The sequence below is a fragment of the Pungitius pungitius genome, chromosome 17 (assembly GCF_949316345.1).
Source record: "Pungitius pungitius chromosome 17, fPunPun2.1, whole genome shotgun sequence".
Classification (NCBI taxonomy): domain Eukaryota; kingdom Metazoa; phylum Chordata; class Actinopteri; order Perciformes; family Gasterosteidae; genus Pungitius; species Pungitius pungitius.
The window spans coordinates 16036357-16047677 of NC_084916.1; the positions used below are offsets into that span (position 1 = coordinate 16036357).

Genomic DNA, 11321 nt, shown 5'->3' on the forward strand with positions numbered 1-11321 from the left:
TTTTAATCTCTGAAATCCTTTTTTTTTTTTTTTGTTGGTAAAAACCTAGTGAGTCACAATGGAAGCTCGGGACACAACGACACAAATGAGCTTTCACGCAGCGCGCCAACAAGAGGGTCCCGCATGCTGCACCCACTCCATCCATTTCTCACCTGTTAGCAATGGCATCTCCCTCGGTTCAATAACGGTCAACTGGCCGTATGAGTTACATTCTCAGGTGCAAAAAAAAGTAATTGGGGCTGTATTAACCAGTGGTTCCATAAGAAAAACCATTGCGATTGTCTAATTATCCAGCCTAATCTTTACAGGGAGCTGACACGTATTACTAATAAACCTTAATTTATCAGATTGCACTCAGTTTTCAAAACATGTCAGTCAAATAAGGCGTGTTGCATATTGTTGAAATGATCCGGTTGCTGCACCTTTTTCCCTTGACTGCCTAAATGATTGTAGGCGTCACACCCACTGTCATACCGGGAGGTCAAGCTAGGGTTTGTGTCCGGTTGTCACGTCTATTGTTGAACATCCTGTTTTATTTTGGTGGTTAATTCTCCTCTCGTTTCAGGTGCCTTGCCCTTCCTCATGTGTCCCCTGTTGATTGTCTTCCCTGATTCCTAATTGTGTCCACCTGTTCCCCCACCTCCCTCATGGATACTTATAGTCTGCGTCTCCCTTTGTCCTGTGCCAGTGTGTCTTGCATGTTGCATGTATTCGCACCAGCATCACAGCTACCACGGTGACTTTTCGTTTGAAACCCTACCAGTTGTGAGTATTGTTTATTGGAATAAATCCTAATAAGTCAGCCTTCTCTGCGTCCTTGTCCTTCCCTCTTGCTACGGGCGTGACACCCACTCCAAATACACGATGCAGTCCAACAGGCTCTACAGTGATGCCTCCTTGGTCCAGGTATTAATGCTCAGTCATATATTGATGTAGAGGGGACAGTTCCAGCTGCATTAACCACTGGTTCCATGAGAGAAATGGAATTGTACTGTCTAGTAGTGATGTCTCTCTCTCTCTCTCTCTCTCTCTCTCTCCGTTGCTGTGCTCCATCCTCAGGCGCCACAGGTGTCCCCGTCCCCACTTGCACTAATTCCACACCCGGAGTTGACATTTGGCTGCTGTGGTCTATCTCTGAACCTGTCCGTGTACCCCCGCCCCCCCCCCCCCCAACCTGAGGTAATCTCATTAGCAATCCAAACGCTCGATAAACAATGTGGCACTTAATCCTGTCCCGTCCCATGTGTTTTTCTATTTGCTCCCGAAATGGGTTTTCACCTCTGGTCCGATGGAATAAACGTATGACTGGAGGCACAGGTGAGAACTGTCAGCACATCCGATTTGATTTATAGTGTTTGTGACTGTGGGTGCACTCATTAAGATGGCCAGTGCAAAAAGCATGTCGCTATTGGTTTTCCCTAAAATGAATGATCCATTTCTCTCTGCGAATATATATATATATATAATATATATACTGAACACATACACACACACTTACATTTCAGTGCATAATTAAAATTAAAAATCATGATGGAGAAAGTCCCAACGTTTAACAAAACCTTTCCAGAAGAAATCGCTCTGCTTCATGTTTATTAATTATAGGCAAAATGCCTTTGAGCTGGGAGGGGGGGGGAAACACAATTTGCTGCACCACAGGACAAGAAATTCATCCCCGGGTTGAGTCTTGTTTGTGGATTCAATGTGTGACTTTCATTTTTACACAGAGAGAGAGAGAGAGAGAGAGGATCTCAAATTCAATTTACCCACCGGATGGAAGATGCCCAAACAGACGTCAGGAGTGAAAAATAGTTTCAGTTGACGAGTGAAAGAAGTTTGCGATGTGGCTCCGCGATGCTTCTGCCAGACGCTTGTCCTGAGAAGGACATGCAGGACATGCAGGATCTCGACCCGGCCTTGTCATTGCGTGTCAGCTGTACGTTTACGGGAAACTTGAGAGTCTTGAGATAAGATGGGGGGGGGTTTGTGTTTTTCTTTGGAGGCCCCTTTCAAATCCCATCGGGTTGGAGGGACAAGAGAAATAATTGATGTGTGGCTTATGCATAATTCATTTTCCCTGCATCACCATCAAAGCAGCCGGCGCCCTCGCCCCACCTGTAACGGGCCCGACGCCGTGACTGACGCAGCAGCTGGAATCCGCCTGGAATTCACTGATATTCAAGGATGTTGCATAATCAGCGTTTTTTTTTTTTTTTTTTTTTTTTAGCAGGGAGTGAATAGAGAGTCTTTTTCATTTCAGCGGCGCCAAACAGGCCTTGAACAATTTCCATAAATTAAACAAACGTTCTCCGGCTTTTGGTCGCCCCGTCAAGGATTGTTTATTTTTAGTCTCTTTTGTTAGCACCAGCATGGAGCCTCTCACATCCAAGTCCAAACCCACATCCGCGTCGTGTGTCTAAAACACTCACTTCCACCCTGACGGCGGCGTTGCTATTTAGTAATACGATGCGTTCCGGTTGTAGCTCCCGGACAACGGTAAACAACACCAGGAGCTCCTGCACGTTGCAATGTTCAGGGCGGATACCTCGCTGCCAGAAGAGACTCTTTTGATCGTGTCACCTTCAAACTGGGGACCTCCTGGGATCTCACTGAGAGCTCTCCGTTCCTTCTTTATGAGAAAGGTTGATGCTTCTTCCGCCACGGCGGCTCGTTTCCTCTATTTTGGTTGGAATGGTTTAAATATGTTTCCCAGTGTCTTGATGATTCCCTCGGGTCAAAAGTTCTTTTTGATCTTATATTATGATCGTTATATATTGTATATAAACCTGGTGAGTATCCACTCTTCTCTATCCCTGCTGCATCAACTCGTATCTGGCTGAAAAGCTCCACTCTGTTGGCTGTACTGGTGCTCACTGGGTTCACTGGGAGTGTTTTCACTGAAAACAGCTGCGTGCTGCTGCGAGGAGGCCGCAGGCGACCAGAGAGAAAGAGAGAGAGAGTAACAACAAAAACAAATAGCTTGATGCAAAAACACGGGACGAGCTGTGGAGTCACACTTCTCTCTGGTTTGGTCGCTTGCTAAAAGTGACCTTTTTTCCGTTCCCACTGTTGATAGAAACACTTTGATCACCCGGGTTTTTAGGAGTGTGTCCACGTTTTTTTTGTGCCATGTTTACAGCTCTGAATGGTTATGGATCTTTATGCATTTAAACGTGCATCATTCATCACGAGGATTGGTTTGCATCGGGTGTCTGGCCACCGGATGAATGTGAGTCCAATACCCACCCTCCTTTTAGCGTGGCTTATTTCTCCTGCAACGCCCGACAGTTAACCAACTGCTGAGGTTTCTTTAGCGGTTAATTAACTGCTATGGGGAGCCTACAGGAAATATCGGATGGATGAGAGCGGGGCGCCGTGGGCCAGAAAACCCAACTCTGAGATGAAAGCGGCCTTTTCCTAAGGTATCACACATTGTACGGGGAGAGGCTGATCTTCACGTAGCATATAGCACCGAATATGAAACGCAAATCATTCTACATCAACATCATTAGTTAATGCACCCGGTAGCGGATGTTCCCATTGAGTGATTCATGTAGCTGGCTTGCAGCACACGTACCCGCCGCTGGTGTCACAAACATGCCGGCGAGCATTGCTACTTCAAACCTACGCGTTATTCTGCTCTGACCTTCACCGTCTTGAGTGATAGAGTCAATATGTAGATGGGCCCCATTCTGGCACAGCGAGTCAGAGCATCATTAATCGTCTATCACAGGGGCCTTGGCTGTGTGCGTGGAGTGTACGGGGAGCCCAGCCAAAGCCCACGTGGGTGAAACAAAACCATTTCATTTCCTCAGAACATTCTGCGTTCCAATAAGTGAGGTGCTCTAATTCCTGCTCCCTGGTGTTAAGTATCCTGGCGCCGTTTAACGGGTCTTAGGCTGCTCGGCTATTACATTTCCCATCATTTCACGTGAACGTGACAAATGGTCTCTTTGAAAAACGAGAAAAAGATTTGGTACTTGCTTCTGGAGGAGCAAGTGTTCAATTAAACACTTCACACTGGAGCATTTCCCAATTTGCTGTTATGGACTCCAATTTGCACTGAATTTTTCCCTCAGCTATTATTGTGCTTTGTTATAAAACAAAGCGAGTTGCATCAGAAAAACACGCTGCATTGGAATCTGAAGGAATGTTTGTACAGAAAAACCAACTACAAAGCTCTGAAAATCGGTTCATGTCTTGGGGGAGCCCAATAAAAACCAGTATTGAAAGGTAAAACACTATCTGATGTATAATGTAGAGGATATGTGACTTTGGTTATTAATAACAAGACACAGTAAGGCAGGGACACAAAGCGTCCCTGGAGCGGGGGAATTAAACTTGCCCTCTCAATAACCTGATGATTAACACATTCATAAGGCTCCTTGCAGCTACACGGCGCATTCATAAATACTGATTTGTGACTCCTCGTGCCAACTTAATCTGGAATGAAATGATAGCTTGTGACGGGCCGTGGAACAGTGTGTCAAAACGGTTTGGCTAAACGAAAGAGTAAAGGTTCCTTCTGTCGCTGAACATTTGCAGAAGAAAAATACAGCTCCGGAAAAAAAGATGTCACCCCTCCCCCCGACTGATCAAAGACGTTGTAACCAGATGTGTGCTTAAAAATGTGTGTTGTTGAGTCCAAAAGACGAACATAGAGGTTTCTCTTTCATCTCCCCCAATGAGTGAATTTAACCATTGCTCAGGAATGCTTTTTTAAATGTATTTTTTTGCCATTTAAAGTTGGCTGAAAATCTAAGAGGAGTCCCTCTCCTTTTCTCGAGGATGCTCGCCCATGTAGGTCCGTCCGATGTGTGTCAATGTGACCTCGGTCTGAATCACCGGACGTGCTTTTCTGCACAGGGAGAGCGTACATCGAGTAGCCCTTGACATCCTGAAAACTCTGAAATTATTATTTCTCTGCACCGGCCAACGCAACACCTCCAGCTCTGACCTTGCATCAAGCGCCTCTCTGCACAACAACCGGCTTCCACGGCTGCACGCTGGTTGAAACACTGGCTCTCTTTTGCCTTTTCCGGCTCTGTAACCTTCATACGGTGTGAACACTCAGATGGCGCAGTGGCATTGATCAAAGCTGACTGGTTTGCATTTGCTTTGTAAGTCCTTCAGAGTGGTGAGAGTTTGGTCTCTTCAGTGTTGTGGATGTCGGTTACATTTGAAATAGCATTTCCAGCAGTTAGGGGATCCAATGGCAGAAAGGTATGGGGCGCCGTTTGTAAAATGTTGCACGTTCAAAAATCCTGCGCAGTTTTCGTACATTTAGCATATCATCTACTTGTGCGTATGATAATAACACATTTGTAACTAAACAGCCAAGAGCGGCATGTTCTTTGAGTGGAACTAGTGTCAGTTGATCACGAGAGTGCCAGAGTGTGGATGCAGTTTCCTTTTCAGCCAACACAATTAAGTGTGAGTACAAGCACCACAAATGTCCGACAAAAAAAAACAACATTATTTGCCACAGTGTTTTGATGTTAAGGTACAAACGTCTACCTTTTTTGGTTTTTAATGAATATAATTGACCCTTACAAGGGACCCTCAGTTAAATGAGATCCAAACCTGGCAAGTGTTCAATCAGCCCTGCAAACGCACTCTCTGCTGTGACGCCTGAATGAAACGGACACCTACGCATGCAAGTTCCCTTGATTGTTTGCCTGATTGATTAATAAAACAGGAAGAAGCATTCTCTATAATAATTTTCATGTCTTTTTCTCCCCGGCTCAGCTCATCATCACCTTCACTACAAAAGAAAAGAAAAAAACTTTTCAACTTTACTGTGATGAGCTCCTGACTGATTTTTTTTAAATTAAACACATCCAGGATTTAAGCCATGCACTTTAAATGGCACTAGTTAAAGTTCCAGTGCTTTGTAATTCTCAGACAACACTATCAGCGCTGCCTCACACTGCTTTAATTGGAAATTTAACTTCTTCCATGCCACGGAGAGGCCGACGAATTTGCACGTGGAAATGATGATGCTGCAGAAGACGAATGAATGAATGCGAGAGAATTTGATAAAAACTGAATAAAGAGTCTATGAACCCTAAGTTGCCTCACAAATACAAAACTACCAGCTGTAACCATCCTGCCACCTGCAAAGAGTCAATGCTCACATGCGTGCGAACACTCGAAAGAGGGGAGTGCACGAGGCGAATGACATTTGAAATGCAAATAGCCCTTAAAATGTCAGAAATCTCATGTGCCCCCAACTTCCTCGGTGAAAAGATATACATTTGCAGAAAAGGAAGATGTGGGCAGATATGTCATGATTAATTGTGAAGAATCCCTGCAGCCCGGTTGGAACAATTCAGAACATGTAACTGGTGAAACTGGGTCTGCTGGTGTCATTTTACAGTGTTTATTTTGTAGACTTTAGTGTTGACTGGTTGTTATGACTCATATCACACAATTGTATTCCTCCCAAGTCCAGCGATCAGTGTTATTATAATAGCAGGAAGAAAACAGAAACATGCAGATTCCCCCAATTAGCTTAAATGCAAATATTGATGCCGAATAAAATGATACTGATTAAATGAATTCATCTATAATTAACTAGATAGAGACGGAGCGTGCTGGTCTCTGAAAACTTGTACTGAGTGTCGTTGGATGTTTTTTTCAGGAACAGTGTGTGTGTCCGACCCCAGGCATCACATCCACTGCCTCGTCACTGCTAACTTTTCCTTCTGTTGGCCCTTCAGCTAAAAGTCAATGAGTTTTTGAATGGCTTTTGAGTTAGACATTGGAAATATTTTACTTGTTCATACATGTTGGAGACGGCAAAACATCATCACTATGTCCTTCTTGTGGTGTTGCTTAGTGGGTATGTTCACGCTCTCGTAATTTTACAGCCATTTGGCGTTTAAAAAGTGTTATTCCTTTGACAATTTTTTCTTTAGACATTTAGACATCGTTTGAAACATTAGTGTCACACCGTGCGGGTACGAGGGCAAGGTGGGGGGCCCCAGATGCAGAGTTACGCAACAACAAGACTTTAATTGTCGAAAAATAAAAAAATAACTCAAAATAAAAAAATAAAAACTCTCTTGAGGAAAAAAAAACCTGGCACAACGACAACATAAACTATGAAATAACTGCTTGACATGGCATGGGGACACGACTCAACAATGGTACAAGCAAACGGGCAATGACGAGACGAGAGACTCATAGGGATTAAATACACAGGAGGGGTCCAGGTGATTGGACACAGGTGGAAACAATCAGACATGACAGACAATCACAGGGGAAGACAGGACAAGGCAGGAAGTGAAGTTACCCCAGGGACACAAGAGACATGAAACTACAAAATAAAACAAGACATGAACCCAAACCGTGACAATTATTTTAAACTTTTCTTTTTCCCCAGAATTTCCTACTGCATTTATTTGGTGCATTATAACAAAAAGACAATAAATATGAAAATGCAGAGAAAAACATGTCCTTCTGAGATCCTACAATGAATTGGAATCCATGTGGGGTGAATGTCTCTGAAGCAGTTTGTGTAGTTTAAACACAAACATCAACACAAAAACTCACAACACGTGTAGATCAGTTCAGTCTCCGTTAGTTCCGTTAGGAGAGTTGATTCGAGAAGAGATGTCTCTTAAAGGCTTCTTAGACTTGCTTGGTAAGGAATCCATTGTTAATGTTAAAATAGATTAGATGCTGATAGAAACATTACCACCCCTTATAGAATGTGAGTACTTGATGCTTTGCCATTTGCAGGATCATTTCATACTCAACGTTTCCAGGATGTTGTCCAGTTTTTATTTTGTTGTTGGGGATTTTTTCCCAGTAATGACTCCAGTTTCCATCACTGTCTGCTCCAAAACCAAATACATGGACCTGGGAAAACATTGGTAAATAATTTTAGAATAAGATAAAGGCTTTAATGAATTTTGCTAAATAACACAAGATTATGTCATTCATTTTTCATTGAAATTAGCTGCCCCCAAAAACAAACTTGCCTCGTCACAAATATGCAAAGCAAGAACCAAAGCCATGAAGCCGGTGGAGGGATAAGATCCCTTCTTCTGCAGCCACATTTCATGGATATTCCTCATGAAAGCTGGGTTAAGGACCATCACCTGTTATGAGATCAGAATTGGTCTTTAAATGTATTTTATCAACCATACATTTTGGAGGGTATAACGTTTATTGAATTTATTGTTGAATTCATACATATAAAAAAGACTCACCAAATCCTTGTTGAATAGGGATTTTCTTGGCACATGTGAAAAAAAGCATGAAATGTTAAACTCAAAAATCTATTGATTGGATGTCAGCAGAGAAACTTGATGAACCCTTGTCTTATTTCACATAGAACTCGAATACAATGAAACTGCTTCTTTCCTTTAGCTCACAGGTGTCAAACTCAAGGCCGAATCTGGCCTTTGCTTTTGTGAGAATTACAGGAAGACATAAATTGCATTTCTATAAAATAAGCTGCTATTCCTAAAAGCTCGACTCAGGGTTGTACTCTGTGAGTGAGTGCAGGCATTAGACAAGGGGGACCCGGTCGTTCACCATCGCAGTGCTGGTGAACTTTTTCAATTATTGAAATTGATTTTTTTTAAATCACGCCATGTCGCCACGCATGCGCGATCGCTTCTGACGGACGAGTGGCTCGTTTTTGTTTGGATTCGTTTTGCGCTCTCGGGATGCAGCGCTGTTGTTCCGTTTGTTTACCGCCACTGTTCTTAATTAATATCAATCGGGCGAACTGCCTGAGCGGGTAGAGAGGGGGAGGACGTCATGATCTGGAAACGGTGTGGGGACCCCTGCGTTAGACCTTTTCGACGACGGCGTTTGTCAGGGCAGCAGCGCCCGCGTGAAAATGACTGTTCCCCCCCCCCCATATCGACCGTTCACGTGGACTACCCACGCCAACCCCCCCCCCCCCCTTGAGATCAAAGTGGGCAGTGACTGGCCTAAACGTAAAATGAGTTTGACACCCCAGCTTTAACTACATGTAGGAAAAACTACCACCGGCTCAGAATTTTTGCATATTACGTAAATTCTGCTGCTAGAATTTTCCTGCACGAGCTTTAATATACAAAAATTACTTAGTATCAGGAGCAAGTGGTTTTCACAACTGATGGTTGTGGGAATGCCAATAAGTATGCACATCTTCTCACTAGGCTACAACGCCAGCTTTAGAAGACAACTGTAGCATCTCAACTAGAACTGAAATGAAAAAACATGACTCACTTTCCAGAAGGTTGTGTGCTGAGAACACTGGTAATCCATTCAAGATCTCTTATCTTAAATGTAAACAGCACTGGACGAGTGGTGTTATCCAACTGAGAAGAACTCTCTGGATACATGACCTGGTGCGTTGTTCTGTTCCCAACATCTGCTTCAAAGCCTTTGATATGACCCCTGTTAATTCTAAATTGTACAATGGGATGTATTTCATGAGTCAACGTTAGGGAAAAAACAGACGTGAGGTTTGAAACGTAGTTTCTGACTTTGATGAAAATCATCTATCACGTTTGTTTTGACTCATTTACCTTATGACGTAGTCCTGGAAATCTATAAAAGGTCCGTAATGTGATTCCAACAAATTACGAGAATTTCCCACCACAGCACAAGTCCTGCAGCGGCCAGGGATGGGTGCTTCAAGAGGAGGGTTGGCTGGGATCAGCTGAAAAACCCTTTCCTTGTTTTTTGCGTAGTCACTGATGCTACGTCCTTCAGGCTGTATGCGCTGTCAGGAGCACCAAACATAGTTGTGTTATGAATTATATTGGGAAATGCATGCATGTTGTATACTTCATGAACTCAATTGAGGGATTAGTCCTCAAACATAAAAATGAATTACTTCCAGGTGGATGATGCTGTTAGTCGCATGTTTGTGCCCTGTGTGCGCAGGTACTGACAGAGTGAGTGCATGAGTGTGTGTGCATCTCCATGTCCGTCCAAAGCTACTGTTTCAAATCTATCACTACTAGTGGTCCCAGGCCGGTGGGGAACACAAGGCATAACACCCCCAAACCTCTGACTACAACAATGAGCTCCACTTGGCAAACAAGCTGAACGTGTTCTACTGTTGCTTTGAAAGACGGGGCTCACTTTGCCCCTCTACCCGATCCACAGGTGCCCGTCCTGTGGCCTCCCAACCACCCATCACAGCCCCCCTCAAAATGTACCTTCCACCAGTTGTAATCCTTTTCTGACAGATTGTAGTTCCTGGATAAAAGTGGTTGTGGAAATTTTCTCAAATGCTGAATAGCCAACGTATCATTTACAAATGGGCATTGGTCACAAGCACAGAGTCTTTGTTCCTGAGGCGGAAGGTATTGTGTGACTTCTCCCCAAAAAACACAGATGCCAGAAACGCTGAAAAAGAAAATGAGCAGGAAAACAACTGCTTTCATCTTGGACGTGCGAGGCCGAATGGGAAGCTGCTCCAATCTGTAGATAGAACCTGTGGAGAAACACACAAGGATTGTGGTCAGTGGCGGAATGTTATGAAGTAGGTTCAATCAATGTGTGGTACTATAATTACAATTTCATCAATCTTTTTCTTCACTTTAACAGGACGAATGGCTCTTTATTGGAGTTGGAAGTTTGACTTGCGCAAATGTTCTGATTATTATCTTGCTTCATATCAGTTCATAACATATTTGGTTCTTCAATAAACACGCTCAACAAAACGTCTATTGAAGAAATTCAGAAATCTGACCAGTGGCGGATGGTTCAATTCAATTGTTGATTATAATTTTTTTAAATAATATTAAAAATACGTTTTTACAAATAGTCAATATGTGTCTATTTGTGTTGTTTGTGTACATGGCATATACCCAGTAATATTTGTAAAAATATGCTTTTGCTGCACGTCCTGTCCACTTGTCTCAGCTAAGCTCGGGCCCCAATGCGGAGGGTCTAAGAAGCAGTTAGCCAATCACTGATAAAGTAAATGAGTGGAATTTCTAAAATATATTGAGATGTGGGCTTAGCCCTTTGTCAGGGCGAGTCTCCGAAGCTCCGGTTAACAACACAACAAGAGCGACCACAGGCAGTGTCCTTCCAAGAAGACCCGACCCAAACTCACTACAAGAGAAGAACTTTGCCGGAGAAACCAGAGGTAAAACAGCTGGACCCAGATCAGCAATGACCTCACAACGGGAGGTGAAAGCGTGAAAGGGAAGCCGCACATACAACGCTTCTGTAGAGACTTCTACACCTGGGATATATATATATATATATATATATAAAAATAAATAATTAAAATATTTATATTGTAATTTATTTATCCTTTAATATATTATATTCATTATATGATATGTACAGTATATTGG

At 43.2% G+C, this 11321-nt stretch overlaps 1 protein-coding gene across 1 annotated transcript; it reads right to left on the reverse strand.

The window, feature by feature from the left end:
• Positions 1-7078: 7078 nt before the first annotated feature.
• Positions 7079-10147, reverse strand: LOC119219441 (CMP-N-acetylneuraminate-beta-galactosamide-alpha-2,3-sialyltransferase 1-like). The gene is made up of 6 exons (XM_062558648.1): positions 10106-10147; positions 9531-9727; positions 9229-9408; positions 8217-8241; positions 7986-8105; positions 7079-7863 (listed from the first exon to the last, which is right to left on the reverse strand). The coding sequence occupies exons 1-6, from the start codon at positions 10145-10147 to the stop codon at positions 7696-7698; spliced, it is 732 nt and encodes a 243-aa protein (XP_062414632.1). The 3' UTR covers positions 7079-7695.
• Between the last annotated feature and the right edge of the window lie 1174 nt (positions 10148-11321).

What these genes read in the sequence shown, in the direction of transcription:
- LOC119219441 (XM_062558648.1), bottom strand. Translation starts at nt 10,147, where the DNA reads ATGGGTGGTTGGGAGGCCACAGGACGGGCACCTGTGGATCGG. An exon ending in TTCCAGGACTACGTCATAAG is followed by an intron (nt 9,409 to 9,530) that starts GTAAATGAGTCA and finishes TGTACAATTTAG; the next exon opens with AATTAACAGGGGTCATATCA. An exon ending in AGCACACAACCTTCTGGAAA is followed by an intron (nt 8,242 to 9,228) that starts GTGAGTCATGTT and finishes ACATGTGCCAAG; the next exon opens with AAAATCCCTATTCAACAAGG.